General features: G+C 49.5%; 1 protein-coding gene across 6 annotated transcripts in view; it reads right to left on the bottom strand.

The window, feature by feature from the left end:
* The window catches only part of RNF157 (ring finger protein 157), a 73,602-nt gene that overhangs the window by 32,155 nt on the left and 25,869 nt on the right, over positions 1 to 15,578 (bottom strand). For all 6 annotated transcript variants that reach the window (XR_003092738.1, XR_003092739.1, XM_006018361.3 and 3 more), the window contains exon 3: positions 2,480 to 2,568. Coding sequence is in view for 4 of the 6 variants with exons in the window: in XM_006018361.3 (XP_006018423.2) it covers positions 2,480 to 2,568 (89 nt within the window). In the remaining 2 variants the exon portion in view is untranslated. The remainder of the gene's footprint in view (positions 1 to 2,479; positions 2,569 to 15,578) is intronic.

A 15,578-nucleotide genomic window follows, 5' to 3' on the forward strand; every position in this document is an offset into this window, starting at 1 on the left:
CCTGTGAGGTGAAGTACTGGACCATGCGGCGATGATACCATGTTAGTACCAAAGACAGGTGCAGGTGCCATGGGGCACGGTACTGATCTCAGTTTAGGTTGACTCTTAACATAAGCAGAGTTATACCACTGTACATGAGATCCAAGTCATGCCCCGTGTCCTTAGGAGAATTAATCACCGCCTTGCCCTCCCGCAGGTTGTCTGGTCCCCTCCTCTCCTCCTATGCTGAGCTCTCTGGAGCCTGTGCTAGGAGTCCAGCTCATTTCTGATTCATCAGTGAAGCTGTTTGCATTTTGACAAACAGGCTCTTTCACCATCGATTCCAAATTGCTCTTTTCCATCTCCAGCCAGATCACTGTTGTGCTGCTCCTGGGCGCTAGCACAGACAAATGGGAGAGGTGGCTGCACGGGAGGTAATAATCAATGGATGAACAGGCAAACACAGCAGCCAGAAGAAGAGCTGCGCACAGAGGACTTTGAACACCACCGGTTTTGCACAACACACCACACTGGGGAAATGGTTCTGAACATTTTTTGTCTGGAAATTTGCAATCTACCCTCTCAGTGGAGCAACTGAAAGCCAAGGCTGGCTCATAGCGCCTTCTCCCCAGTGCTTAGGCTCCTGACGAGTCATGCCCTGTAAAACCGAGAGGCACAAACACGCTAATCCTGTATTCACTCCAAGATGGAGCCAACAAATAGATGCTCTACTCTGCTGCCCTACAGCCCCTTTCATCTTTAGAGCTCAAAGCATGTCCCAGGCTCTGATGGACTAAGCTCTGACCCCCTCACCCCACTCCCCGCAGTGTGGCAGGTAACTGTTACAACCTGCACTGAAGCAGACAGGGAAAACTGAAGCACAAAAAAGGAGCTCTCTCTTCCAGAGGTCACAGGGCCAGTCAGTGGCAGAGCTGAAAATAGAAGTCAAGTTCCCGCTTCCATTAGTTTCCGCTAATGACTAGGTCACGCTTCTAGTTTTCCTCCTAATAAAGCCATTTGCTAAAGAAAACCAACTTCAAAGGCAGCATTAAGCTTCATTTAATCCTCCAGGTCTCAAGAGCGTGAGGGCAGAATATGGAAATGAGGACACATTTCCATTGCTCGCAAAGTGGGTTTCTAATCAGCATCGAAATCCTCATGCTCTGGGAATTAGGATGGAGGAGAGGGAAGCAAAAAGAGTCCATGAGAAAGCTATCATTGCTCCCCCCCTCCCCCTGCCAAATCAAAGGCTAATGGCTGCCAGTGCCACTGTTTCCATCTAAACTCAGCTTTTTGGCAGCCATAGGGTTAGAGGAGCTGCTGTCTTCTAGGCACTTCTTTGGTGTGCCCCTCTGGCACGTGAACATGGAAGGGCACACAGCAAAGGTTCATCCCCTGGCCCACGTCTGTCCTGCTTTCATGAGCATCATGCTCTGCTCCATGTGCCCAACTGTCAAGCTCACTTCTCCGTTTCCCTCACTCTTGCTCCTTTTCTTTTCCTTCTCTCCCTTTTGCTTTGCTCCTTCTCCTCTCTCCCTCCATTTTCCTAGAATGGGTATCCAGGGAGAGCACACCTATGTTAAAGCCTCCTACCTGGGTGCCCTATTCCATATTATCCACCATCACGTTCCCACGGTTGGGTCGGTGGGGGTGTCTCTTGCCACCCGGCCCATGTTTCACTGCTGTGCTACTGAGCTGGGGTAACAGCAAGCCCAAGGCCTTGTCTGAAACCACTTCCAAGGCTTCTGTGACTTGAGAAGCCAGGGAGGCATCAGATGCTCACGTTTTCAGATGCAATCGGTAGGCATGCAGAAGATGGTACGTGGCAATGGGGTCTGGCACGTACATGATTCGTTGGCACAACGCAACAGAGCATGTGCACTTTTGCAAGGTTCCAGCGGCCAGGAGGGACGCAGATGAAACCAGAAGGGAAGGGAAGGGAAAAGGGAACCTTTGTAGCTCATCTCGCAGAAAGGCTCACACCGGCCTTAGTAGGTCACTTCCTGCCTCTGGTCCTGAACTCTGCGTTGCTGTATGTCATTAGGTTCCAAGTGATGGCTCCCAGGCAGCAGCAGGAGCAGGATTAGCTCAGGCTCGTTCCTGCTGTCACCTCTAATGACCCTGCAGATCAACCAGGGAAGAGAAAAATCCAGGAGGCAGACAATCCTGGCGAATTCCTGACGTTAGGGGGCATCTCTGTGTGACAGCATGATGCAGCCAGTTGCAATTCATCATCAGTGGTTTCACTAAGAACATGAGGATCCCTATTTTAATGTGAGCTCTATACCTCTATGCACTAGTTTCCCTTCACCAACCAGGTCCCTTTCCAGCTCCGTGCTCACCTGGACAAGCAGGTAGGCACAGAGCTCCCCTTAGAGGTGGTTTAGGATACTGGCATACAGGTGGTACCACCACTGCTACTGTGATGCTGAACACTGGAATGTGGTTCCCAGTTCAGCCCGGCCCATACAACCTACCACTTCTGGGAATGTGGACTTACTTGACGAGGCGCAGGGTGTCTTTGCGGATGTTGATTAAGCTTCGGAGCGTCTTCACTGGCTCCTGGGGGGGCGGGGCAGCATACGGAAACTGGGGTTCAACAAGCAAAAGAGAGAGGCACAAATGAATGGAGTTTTACAAGATCTATCATACCACATTGAGCAAAAAACACCAACCACTTCTTCAACAGGAGACAGCCCCTGTGTTAAGTTAGGGAACCCCAGACTTCAATTCTGCCACCTCTGGCTTCACATCAGACGCCAGCATTGTCCCCCTCCCAAAAATGTTACGAGATTGGCTTAAAAGTCATGAGATGAAAAATATATAGTAATAAATGTAGGGGCTTTTTATTTGCCTTTTGGTTATCAGACTTCCCAAGTCCTTGTTTCCAGTTTTTTCCCCAGCCACAAGGCCCAGGCATTTGCCATATGTTCTTGCATATAACCCACACCTCCTTGCCCCCAAAAAACCCAGCTGCTTGAGACTGGAGCATGCTTTATATGCAAGGAAATACGGTAAGAGCTGTTTCTGCCACTTATGGGCTAAAAGCAAAAGGTAAAGTCTACCTGGGAAGCAGAACAAAGAGCTCAAGATCCCCAGCTGCTGTTACGCAACTACTTACTGCAAGAGCCTTTTTTTCCCCTTCATTATGCCTTTCAAAAACAATGTATTTTATTCCAGGGGGGGTCACATGTGAGAAAATATGGTATTCCAATTGGTACATGAAAGCAGAGCATCTCAGCCATCACATGCCTCTAGAGGCAGGGCTTTATGGAAAACCCACCAAATATCTCAAGATTGCAGATAACAGGATGAGACTTGGCTGCGTTCCCACACCTGACAGATTCTCCAGCAGAGCTCCCAACAGCTGCTGACACAGGGGACACAACACCGCGCTCTGTACCTGTGCCCCGTCCCATGATGGAACATCCTCCACCACCCATCACAGTGTGGAACCTAATCAACACGCCCCAAACTCTATCAACGGCACTGGCGTTGGAGCTGGTTGAGCAGGCCTGATCCTGCCTGGAGCTGTGCACTGTTTGTTCTCAGTGACTCCCTGGGAACAGAGAGCCCTCTGCACCTCACTGGACTGGGGCCTTTGCTCTATAATACCTCATTTGAGAGGAACATGCCAAAGCCCAGGGGAGCAGAACATGGCTCTAGAGTTTCGAGGTCTAATCCAGTCCAGGCAGGTCAAGATGAAGCAGCATCCCATGTTGGCCACACCATAGGCTGTTGCTCAGGATTGGGCCCCTGCTCCCCAGCTATCCAGCTCTGCATCACACACACCGACCCTATGGATGAATCTCAGTGTGCGTCACCACAGCAGCATCTGCAGTCCAGCTCCCAACATGCTTGATGCTAGGGAAAGGAGGAGAGCACCCAGGACTCACACCTCTGCATAGGCCATGGATTCTTCTGCAGGATTTTAATCCCCAACAGCCTTGTCCAAGTGGCCAGAGTGCTATCAGCTGACCTCGGGGAGCATGGTGGGGGAGAGGGAGGGGACTGCTTAATGGTTTGAGGGTCTTGGGAGCACAAGCATCCAGCATCCACTCCCAGGGCCCCCTCAGAGAGGTACCGAGTACTTCTCCCAAGATCAGGATCTCTGAGGACCAAGCTTTTAGCACATTTCCTGGTAGCATATCGCAGCCTCTGGCCTGCTGGAGACCATCAAGCATCTGCAGCAGAGCAGCTGAGACTGCATGCTCCCTGTGGATACAGAGATGCAGGTCAGGCCCCACAAAGGCAAGACTTCTCCAAAATCACCTGCTGCAGAAGAGCCCCCTGCCCCTCTTTCACAGTGGTCTAGCTGGCAGCAGCATCCAGCCTCCCTGCCTGCCCCCCAAGGCTATGTTGGCTTGGACAGATCAGGCTAGACTTTCCCCATGCTCACAACAGCTGAAAGTCATGTGTGCAGACCCTGGGCCTGCGTCCCACATGCCGGTCTGCAGGGTCTTGGCCTCTTCTCCACACCCCCTCACAGCAGCTTGATCTAGGGGGGGGAGGGTGTGCAGCTTGGGTAGGGACTTGAGCAAAGCAACCGAATGCATTTCATTCCCTGTTGTCTTTGCAAACCAGTCCAGTCAGCATGGAAGGAGGGACAGTCATCAAGGCAGCTACAGCCTCGCTTTGCAGAACAAAGCTCAGAACACCTTCAAGACAGGAAGAGAAGAGAACCTGGCATCCATCATTGCTCACCCCGCCCTTGGATACTCCCAGAAAGAGACAGGAGGATCAGTGCTCTTGGTTTGAAGGCATGAAAAGCTCCAGCATCAGCAGGAGCAGATTTACACTGATGTACCCAAGATCAGGCTCCAGGCTAAGCTAAGCTATCTCCACCACCTGTGATAGGAAGGGCTGCCAACCCCCGTCACGGCACCTGTGGGCACCAGATAATGGTCTATCCATCTTTGGCTTGATTGGGAAACGTCTCACTGCCAGCCAGGCTATTGTAGGTCCCGGCAATAACTCTAAGCAGACATGACACTGAGGCTCTATTCAGTTGTTTGCAATGCTCTGGGGTAGGAGGGAGAGGATAACCCTTTGGGCTGAAATTTCTCAGGCTTGTTTTTTTGCCTAAGAGGCAAAAAGGAGGACTGGGTAAAATCCCATCTGGTGAAGTACCCAGGAGGGGGAGAGGGGTGTTAATTGTTTAGGCTTCAGCAAATATTTCCAGTGTGCTCCGGAGACTCTGAATGGGATCATTTTTGAAAGCCATCCTCAAGAAGAGAGACAGCTGATGCCCCTTAGCAGCAACACCCAGTAAGAGCAGCACCTTAACAGAAAATATTTGCCCAGGGAGTATTACCTGTGTTATGCAATCAGATGACATGCCCGATAGCGGCTCATAGGGCCGTATGCATGTGTTGCATCTTATCAAGAATGAAGGCGTGGGGCATCTTTGTACTGAGTTTCCCCAGCCAGAAATAGCGCTGGTTGGCTTCAGAGTGAACTACATCCCAATCCTAAAGCATCTGAAATCTAAAGTGATCCCAAAATAGGCCGGTTGGGCCAGATTCTCATCTCAGCCAGGCTGTAGTAAGCCTGGGATAAGGGCCAAATCCTGGTCCCAGTGGATCCAACTGCAGTTTTGCCATCGATTCCAACTGAACCAAGGATTGGCCCGGACTTTGCTGACTGGACTGACATCCCTGCACCTACAATGCACCCACATTGCACGGCAACTGGTGGTTCTTGGCTTGGGGCCATCCCAACAACTCAACAGCCTTTCCCAGGCCTTACCAGCTCGCATTCCCTAGTAACGTAGTAACCTTATGGCGGGGCTGTTATCCTGACAAATGACAATGGCAAGCTCCGTCCCAGGTGCAGCACAGCTGGGGTTGTAGCTGCCGTGGAAACTGTTAAAGCTGAGGCTCTGCAAGCCAGCCACAGCCAGCCCAGTTGGTTGTGAACTCCCATGGAGGCGGCCGGTTTTTGCATTCGATTTCCAGTTCCTTTGATAGGGGGGTGGAGAAAACCTGCCGGCATTATCTTTGCAATCTTGGCTCCTCGCTCCAGACTCCTTGCTGGAGTTTAATGTGTCCAGCACACTAATGGTGGGTATTTTTAGACTGCTGATGCAGCAGAAAAACGCTGATGGATGAGGATTGGGGGGATGGTACTCATTCTCTGCCTGGCTGCTAGGGAATGAATACAGATTTGCCTATTTAACCAGCTGCGCCCCCGAGACGGATGGGATTATGGCTTTTGGGAGGGAGGGCGAAGAGAGGAAGAAATGGCATCTCCATTCCCCATGCTGGGAGGTGGTGACAAAGTGCTCTCCCACCTCGAAGAGACATTTCAATCAGGAGGGCGAGGGGAGGCGACACAAACAGGGAGCGTGGCAGCCCTTGCTCACAGCGAATCAGTGCTGGGGGGAGAATGAGGAAGGGGATAAGACAGATGCTGCAAGGGGCTCCAAGGTGACTTTGAGCAAAAAGGTGCTGCAGTCCTCGGTGGGCTGCCCCGATGTCATGTTAGGGACAGAGTGCAGAGATCGCAGCAAAGTGGGGACGGATCTTCCAGGTCTGAGGCTCTCAGGAGGCAACAGCATTACCAGATATTGAATCTGACTCAGGGATGCTTGAGCCTTTGCTGCAGACCTGGGGGCAGCTGTGCAAGGAGACCTGTCTGCTGTGTGATGCTGGAGCAGGGGATACTGTTCCTCTGCTCTCCTGTGAGGACACCACCTCCTCATGCCCCCAAGCTGCCCCGGCTGATGGGTTCCAAGTGTCCTTCTTATGCCACGTGCAGCTGCAGAGGGAACTATGTCTTCTAGCGTGCTCCCTTCATCCCCATGCCTTCTCTAGTGCAGGCCTGCTGCAGAGGGGTATAATCAGAAAGAGCACTGGGGGAAAAGCAGTGGGAACTGCATCTGCCTGGCACCCTGAAGGGACAATCTGAAAGCAACCAGGTATCATATGGAGGAGCAAATCAAGGCCTTGCACTTGGCAGGGGCATCTGTCATTCCCCAGCTCCATGGTGCCCCTCTGCATGATGCAGCTGTGACAGCCCAATCTCATTTTCCGGGACCTCGCTGGCTGGGTGTTCATGCTGCGAATTCTTCCAATTTCTCTCCAGCAAGCAGCAGGTTCCAATATAAATCAGAACCAAAAACAGTGGTAAAATGCTGGCTGGAGGCACAAGTAGATTCATCAGAGACAGCTTCTGTAGGGGTTTGTTAGGCCATAGCCAGGGCCTGCAGGTCTATTTAAATTCTTATAAAAATAATATCTATCGTAGCTGAATTGGAAGCAGTAGCACAACTAGGAGGGTAAGCTGGGGGAGTGCAAAACCAGTCCCCACTGTCCTGTTACTCCTCTGATTTGGAAGTAAATGTGGTATAAAGCAGGAGTAACTCCACTGCAAACCTGGTTTAAGTGCAAACAGAACCCGCTTCTTGGCTTCTTCAAAGGGTTTCTCTCTCAAAGTTGATCTCTTCCACCCACACACCTCCTTTCCCTTTAGTGCTGTGCTGCAGTTGTGTCTGGCTTCTTTTCTGCTGCCAAGACAATAGCATTGCACATATGGCCTTGACAATGCTCCGTCTGTTCTGAGGATAAGGCTGGGTGAAGGCAAACAAGACAGTGTGTTCACAAAAAAACCCTGCCTCTTCCCTGCCCTACTAACACTACCCTTTCGGCTCCCGTCAACCACTCTGCCGCTACGTGGTGGCATCCCAGGTGTGTTCAGCAGACATGCTTATGAGGCAAAGCCAGTGGTTATCAACCTTATTCGAGTCCAAGAGATCACAACTGGGCAGAATGTTTCTAACACGCTGGATTCCTATTTGAAATCTCCAGGCTTATCTTGTGAATCACTAGGTTAAGCGTCTGCTGTGACTGTATGTTCCAGTTTGTGCCCTATTTGGGACACTAGGAAGAGTTAATGCTCCTAGATTGAGCTTTATTATTTGTATGACTAACTGCAGGAAGCCTCAAGGAGGGCAAGATACTGGACACACCTTTCCAAGAGTGCCTCCAATGGTCAGCTATTGCCCATTCAGATGGGGAAAGCTGCAGATGAACTCCAGGGGAGATTTCTCAATGGTAAAGTATCTAATTCTCAGTGCAAGTCAAGGCTGAGCCCCTAGGTCCTATTTGTATTTTCGCAAATCTTCTGGTTGGAAAACTCTTAAAACAAGCATGGATCCTTTCTCCCCTGCTTAGGGACACCAATGTGAAGTGCTGGGGCCTGATCTCAGAGGCAAAACTCCCCCAGACCTGTGAAATCCAGAACCTGAAAGCTTTTTCTTTGCCCGGATACACTCTCCCCTGGGAATGTTTGCAGTGACTGGAACGGAAAGGCCAGGGCATGATCTTCAAACAACAGGGTCAATACTCCCAGGTCTTGAGAAAGAGCCAGGCTCATAGGTCACTCTCTCCCGGACAACGCGGAAACAGCCTCCTTATTTTACATGTTTTGGTGCCACCAAGTGGTGAAATTGCCTTGCTACCACAGAGCAGCCGCAAGTTGGACTTGGCCTGGACACCTTGTATGACAGCAACAATGACCAAACCCTTGAAGTCACTGGAGCAGATCCAGTTGCTGGTGTGGGCCAGCACAATGCCAACTGAAGTCAATGCAAGTGCTCCTGCCCTCCAGGTCTGCAACCAGAGGGCTCTCCTCTGCAGGCAAGCCCAGGGGAAGAAGGATTTCTAGCACAGAACTGGACTAAAGCACTGCTGTGCCAAGGCAGGCACTAGAAAGAACATCAGGCCAACATGGCTAAGCCTGCAGGGACCACAGGCTGCTGTTAACTCAGCAATAGAAAGCCAGGCTTGCTTTTCACTCCTAAACTAAGCCTGTTACTGCTTCCCGGAGTGGGCCTTTTCAACACTGAGAGCTGGGTGTTCAGAATCAGAGCTACCCCTGCCGCATCTAATAGCCTCAACGTGGCCTCAAACCCTCCTTCATTTTAATCCATCAAAGGCATGTGTTAGTCAAAATGGCAGACTCTCAGGTGCGGGCATCTCCCTTAACCTGCTTCCATATCAAAAACTCAAAGGCCCACCCAAGCTTGCCTGGTTAAGGCATGCCAGCTTCCATACAAATGGCCCACAAAGGAATAATATAGCCAGTGTCACATCCAGCCACCCTCAGTTCCCGAGCCTGAATGGCCAGGTTCCCATTTACAGCTGGGTCAATTGGGGGTGGCTGTTGGCATGAGTTCAGAGGGAGGATCTGGACCCACAAGGAGATGCCTGAACTGCTCTGCTAACACAGCCCCGGCAGCTTGCATGTAGTGGCTCCAAAGTGCTGATCTTTGGTTTCACCTAAAAGCAGTCCTCACTCAACCCTACTCATTCCCTTTGGCTGTGCTTTTCCCCCATACAGCCACAGCAACTTCCTCCCTCAGGTCTGATCCTCACATCCACTTGTCCTAACTCTACTGTGTTGCATGGAGTGACCCCTGATTTTAGCCTCCGGTGGAGCTGGGAGGAGAACCAGACCCAGCCTAGGCAACTTACTGTAAACATCTTAGATTACAAATCAGCAGGAGAGATCCCAGGAGTCTCCAGAGAAATGGCAGAGCATTTCTGCCACCCTTAACAGACCATGGCCACTCTGGGAACAAAACGACTGCTACGTCTACAGGCAGCAGCGGGAAGGTACAGTGCATGGAATAAGAGACTCTACTCTTGTGCAGTTTGCATAATGCCAGCCTCAATACCGCTCGCTCCCAGCTCCTGCCACACTTCCAAAAGCTTTACACCACTATCACTTCACTGTTCTCAGTGGAGCTGCTCCTGCTTTACAGCCTTGTAACAAAGAACAGAACCCAGGCCTTTATTCCACTGAACTAAGTTTAGACAACTATGTCTAGAGACAGGAGGCTGGGGAGAGTGTATTAGAATTAAGGTCCACCATGCTTTATCTGTTGGGTCAGTAAATGATTTGCTTCTCTGTGCCCTTGTAAGCTGGATGCCTGTTCCATTTGGCTGATCAGAGGGAAATGCAGATTTCAGATCTGGTTTGAAGTGATTAAGCATCAATGGCCCAGGCACTGACTATAGCAGACAGCCCGTTAGCCAATCTGGCTGCACAGTTCCAAGCCAGTGACAATGTCCGTAAAACTTATTAATTTTTGTCACATCCCAGACATCTCCAAACGGCAGCCCTTCTCTTCCCCACACATGCAGCCCTAAGGATGGAAAATAAAAAAGCTGCTGAGTCATTAACTTCCAGCTAACGGGCTTTTTAATGAGTCATGAGAAATAAATGGAAACCCGGCAGAATTGCTAATTTCATCTGGAACAAAATGGCATGTGAGGGAGAAGTCCGTGCCACCTGACTGCTGCTCCCCGCGTCTCAGCTATTAATATCGAAGTCTCTGGGCACCCTGGATGGCAAGAGGGCTCCACAGTTCATTTGACAAGGTAACTGGACAGCTGTTCAGTCCTCCCACTGCTCTGCTTCCATGAACCCCCCAGAGCTGTGCCAAAGCTACGGTGACCTGAAAAACACCACGTTCTCTCTCAAGGCAGTGACGGGTGTCCAAGTCAATGGAAACCGTTTAAACCAGCATTAGAGGAAGTGCTGTTTATAGCAGCCAAGCCCAGGACTAGAAAGCAAGAAAACGTGGGGTCTTCTTTACAGCAAGAATTAGCTGGAGCTCGATTAATGATATGCCCCACTTGGTGAGTGAACTATGGGGCTATTACCAGTACTTCAGCCCAGAGCATCCAAACTAGCCATGCTGTTTCACCCCCAGTCCTTATCCTGCCCCTATGCTGTGTAATGCAGCCCTGCAGTCGCACTGATCCTGGTAGCTATTCTCAGCACAGATCCTCAAAGCAGCACCTTCTGGGAGGAGCCAGGTGAGAAGGAGCTCAGTTTTTTTAAGTCCCCAGCTACTGGTGCTGTTTCTGAGGCCTTCCCTCAGTACAGAGGCTAAGATGAAGGCCCAGCTCTCACTCTACTCAGCAGGGCTTTGGAAAGGCTAAACAGTAAAGGAGATGCAGGGGAGAGCTTTCTGGCAGTACTTAGGGAGAGGCAGTGAGCAATGCCAACACACACTTACTCCTGCAACATCTGGGCAGGCCCTGTCCATCTCAAAGGAGTGTTTATTAGGTGGTGTTGAGCCACTTGAGTTCAGAGTATGACCAAGAGGCAGCAGTGGCTACAAAACTCTCTGTGTACCCATTTGCCAATTTGACTATGACACAGGAGTGCCAGACCAAGAAGGTGGCAGTAGCCCTCTCTGGCTAGGTCCACACTGCAAATGTCTACATGACTGTAGTAAATGGAGCTCTAGTTTACCTACCTCAGGCAACTTCAGCACAAGGCATACCTACTGGTATGACACCACTAACCCCGGTACACACCAGTCTGACTGCAGAGCAAGGCCAAATCTTGGTCCCAGTGAATTTCAAACAGTCATTTTGCTACTGACTCTGAATGAATCACTATTTGGCCCTGGCCCTAAAGTTCTGATCTCGAAAGAGAATAGCATCCTGGCCTGCGGAAGAGTAGCGAGAGAAGGTCTGACTGTGATTTTGAGTACACCAGCTTTGCAGCCATGTAACCACTCTGATAAGAGTCGCTCTCAACACCACCACTAGTCTAAAGAAGAGCAGAATCTGGCATAGAGAAGAGAAAGCAGCATGTTCTCTGTAGTACAATATATTTTGCTGCATCCAACATTTAGCCAAGTCATATTATGGACAAAAACTCAAAGATACAGAACTGGTTGGGGAAGTGGGGAGGGAAAAAGGTACCTTACAGCTTATGATAAAGCTGGCTGAAAACTAAACTGTCTGTTCCATAGGAAACTTTTAACTCTCAAAGGTTTTTTCATCCTGAGCTGGAACATAAAAGCAGAACACAAGTGAAAAAAACCTCCTGAATCATTGGGTTCTGTTGACTAAGTACTGAATGAAACAGAATACACATTATTGTTTCAACATTACTGAAACCACCCTGAAGTGGAAGAAAAATGGGGAAGAAAAGTTATTCTGAGTCCCTAAGTTTTCAACAATGTTGAAACAATATTCAAATATTGCATAGCAGAATAAATATTTTTATAGCAAAATCCAATCACAATGGATCCAAATACTGTAAAAGCTAAATGTTTTTACCTCCCTGAAACAAAAGCAAGACAATCCAAAGCCACGAGATTATCTTTTTTTTTCCTGTTGAAAAATCATCACTGAAATAAATGCAACTCTGGGCAATGGTTTAAATTTGACAAAATGTCATAGTTCAACCAAAAACGGTTCTTACCCCTTTGTCACCCAATGGTTCTCGCGATAACCATTTTCCAAAAATTTACGTATGACACAAGTTAACATCTTGGGTGGAGCCAAATACTACACCTGCCCACTATCGGGTGGAACCCAATGTGGAAAATTATGGAAGATTCTCATAGGAAAATATGAATTTAAAAAAATTACTTCTGTTTTTGGTCAAATTTCTCATTAAAATCATCCAAATATCACAACTTTCCCCAAATGGAAACTTTTTGCAAAGAAAAAAGTTGTTTTTTTTTTTAATTTTAGTTGAAAACTCAGTTTTCAGTGGGGAAAAAAGTGTTTCTAGGGAAGATGGTTAACTAACCCTAAATAAAATGATTTGCTGTGTTTTCCAGGCCCTGTATGGTCATTAAATAATAAAGATTCTCCTTCAACTCCTGTGTTAAGGCCTTGTGTTTCTGGAGCACTGTGGGGTGCCCAATGACAAGCTGCATGGCAATAACCGGGAATGTCCATCAAGGATTTGTAACAGAGCAATACTTTTGAAAGGAAGAAAAAAAATCTCTGCTTTGTGTTCTCCGTTATTTAAGGAGATCAATCTTTTTGCTCGCAAGTGCATGTGGGGTAACTGTCCAAAGAAAAGATTGGCTCGACTTGACCTTTATCTCCATCGGTTTGGTGACATGGTTTTGGTGCAGTAATTACTCAGCACATTAAAACAACAACAAACCAAAAACCAACTATTAAGCTGTGGCTTTCAAATCAGAAATTGAAAATTCAGCCCTAGGCGAAGCTGTCTGCAACTGTCAGAGGGAGAGGGAAGCTGTGAGAAGATCTGCTCCAGCTTCGCCTACATAGGGAAGTGTGTGTGAAAGAGATGAAGGTGCGAGACTGAAGTGCGAGGGCCGTGCTGCAGTAACTTCCCACGTGGACACATTGACCCTTTCCTGAGCACTTGTGCAGTTCTTCTTCATTCACTTCCAAAGGGGAGAGAAAGACTCAGCCAGCTCTCCCGGGGCTGAGGGGTCCCACGCTGGCTTCTCGTGACACACAACAGGTGATGTGACAGGGAGTGAGTGTACGTGCCCGGACAGCGGAGGTGACTGCAGATGTACATGTGGTTTCAAAGCCTTTGTGAAGAGTCCTTGATGAAACCCTTCTCCTGTCACGGTTTAACGTAGGCATTGGAGTGAAACCAGCCCCACTGCAGCATGATCAGGGGCTCCAGAGCAAATCCTCCAGCAACTCGGCTTGTGAGTTTTTCTTCCCTGTTTGCACCCCTTATACTCTTGGAAGATAAGATTTTGTATACAGTTAGGGCTGCCCTATGATGGTTACTATGGTTGATACTATACTCTGATGGTTACCCTATCAAGATGGTTACTCAGATGAAGAAGTTCACCCATGACACCTTCTCTTGGGGCTCTCTCTGTCCATCACAGACAGGTGTGATTAGCTGTAGAAACTGGCTCAGATCCCAGAGCTCAATTGGCAGAAGTACCCAAGGGCTTCACTACTGCATAGCTGGGTTTGATGCATGGGGTGGGAGAGGGTGGGCGAGGCGGTACTCTCCAGGGCACTGTGGAAGCATTACAGACATATCCTCCCACCCCCAAGTCCTCCATCTCACTGTCAGCGCTGAGCACACATGCATGGCCAGGTTCCCTTCCTCCTTCCGCATACCCTGTACCAGGTTAGGACTCCTCAGAGACAGGCCAAGGCTGCACCATTTTTAATCTATGTTCAGATTTGAAGCTCCCACACAGAACTCATGGGTATTCTGATCTCGAGCGCTTGTCCAGCACAGGTTTATTCAACCCCTGGCCTGAAGGCCAGATCTGGCCCGTGGACCCATGTAATCCAGCCCACGGGCTCTACCTGTGTCAAAAATTTGGCGCTGGGGAACCAGTGGGGCTGAATTGTCACTCTGCTGTCATATTTCCAGGCTTGTGGGGAGCCCTGCAGCCTGGGTAGCATGGCCCTGTGCACTAAATCAGATGTGCAGGGCAGCACGAGGCCAGTCCAGGTGTGTGGGGCTCGAATTTGGCATGTGAGGTCAGGCTGAGGCAGCATGGGACCTGACCAGCACATGCAGGGCCAGAGCAGGTGATGCAGGACCTGAATGGGGCATGCAGGGCAGGGCAGAGGCAGTGCGGGGCCCAATCCAGGCCACAGGGCCAAAAGAGTGAGCACCACTGGTCTAACACATCACTGAAAGGGAGGTCAGATCTGCAATGTGGGTCTGGACTTGTATTCTGCAACCTGGAAGGGTAGAAATGCACATTCCCTCCCCGTCCCCTGGAAGGAAAATGGAGATTTTCATGGATTTCCCTACTCCAAAGGCTGGAGCGCTAAGAAAAGCAACAAACAGTGCAAAACTCACCATGCAAATCATGACTGTTGGCAACAGCACATATAGGGCAGGGACTTCCTAGGTTGCTGAGTCCAGACCCCTATACTCACAGGAAACCATTTACCCAGTGATTCCCCCAAATTACCACTCCAAACTGCCGCTGCTCACACACAGCTACAAGGCATAAAATCAGAGATGAGATGAGAGCATCCTACAACATGCCACAAGTAAACGCATGGGAGAGGATGGCACTGTGGATGCCCTGCCATAGCTATCAAAGAGAAGTAACCGATTCATACAGGGGACCCTATAGAAAGAGGGCCACAACGCTCCCCCCCTCACCACCACAAACACAGTCTTCACCATACTGACATAGGGGAAAAGTTCCTTCCTGTCCCCAAGTATAACTCTGAGCAGAAGAGCAGGACCCTGCAGCCAGGAACCAACAGTACAGCTAAGCACTGATATACTGCAGTAGTAAATCTAGTTCTGACTGCCTCGGTCTCCTCCTCCAGGCTGCATTTATCAGGCACCATAGCCTGCAGACTGGGCGAGGAACTGGAAATTGGTATTGATTTCTGGGCCCTGCATCAAGCATGCGGTGGCAGCTCATATGGAGTTAAAGTGGGTATGTCAAAAAGCAAATGGAATGGGTTACATTCATCCCTAGCTGGGCAGGTGTTGAGGACTGGGCTATTATGCATCGCAGTACAATAGGGATGCACACAGTGATGTGATACATGGGTACTTCTAGCCTGTATTGACTTTAGTAGGGATTGAGAGTGCTCATCTTGCACGTTTTGGCCCTAGGTTTGCCTCATCTAGGTTACAGCTTCTAAAATGGCTTATGGGACTGGGTCTAAACTGTTTGAAGGACGGACATGAGCACAAACAGCATCTCAAACATATGTTCAAACTCCATTCAGCCAGTAGAAGTCTGTTATCACTGATGAGCCAGTATCTGCCCTCCACCTCCCCACCACAAACCTCAGCTTTACCTCTGCTAGTAATAGCATGGCCAACCAGACATCTCCTGAGCTACCAAA

Source organism: Alligator sinensis, unplaced genomic scaffold, assembly GCF_000455745.1.
Source record: "Alligator sinensis unplaced genomic scaffold, ASM45574v1 scaffold400_1, whole genome shotgun sequence".
Classification (NCBI taxonomy): domain Eukaryota; kingdom Metazoa; phylum Chordata; order Crocodylia; family Alligatoridae; genus Alligator; species Alligator sinensis.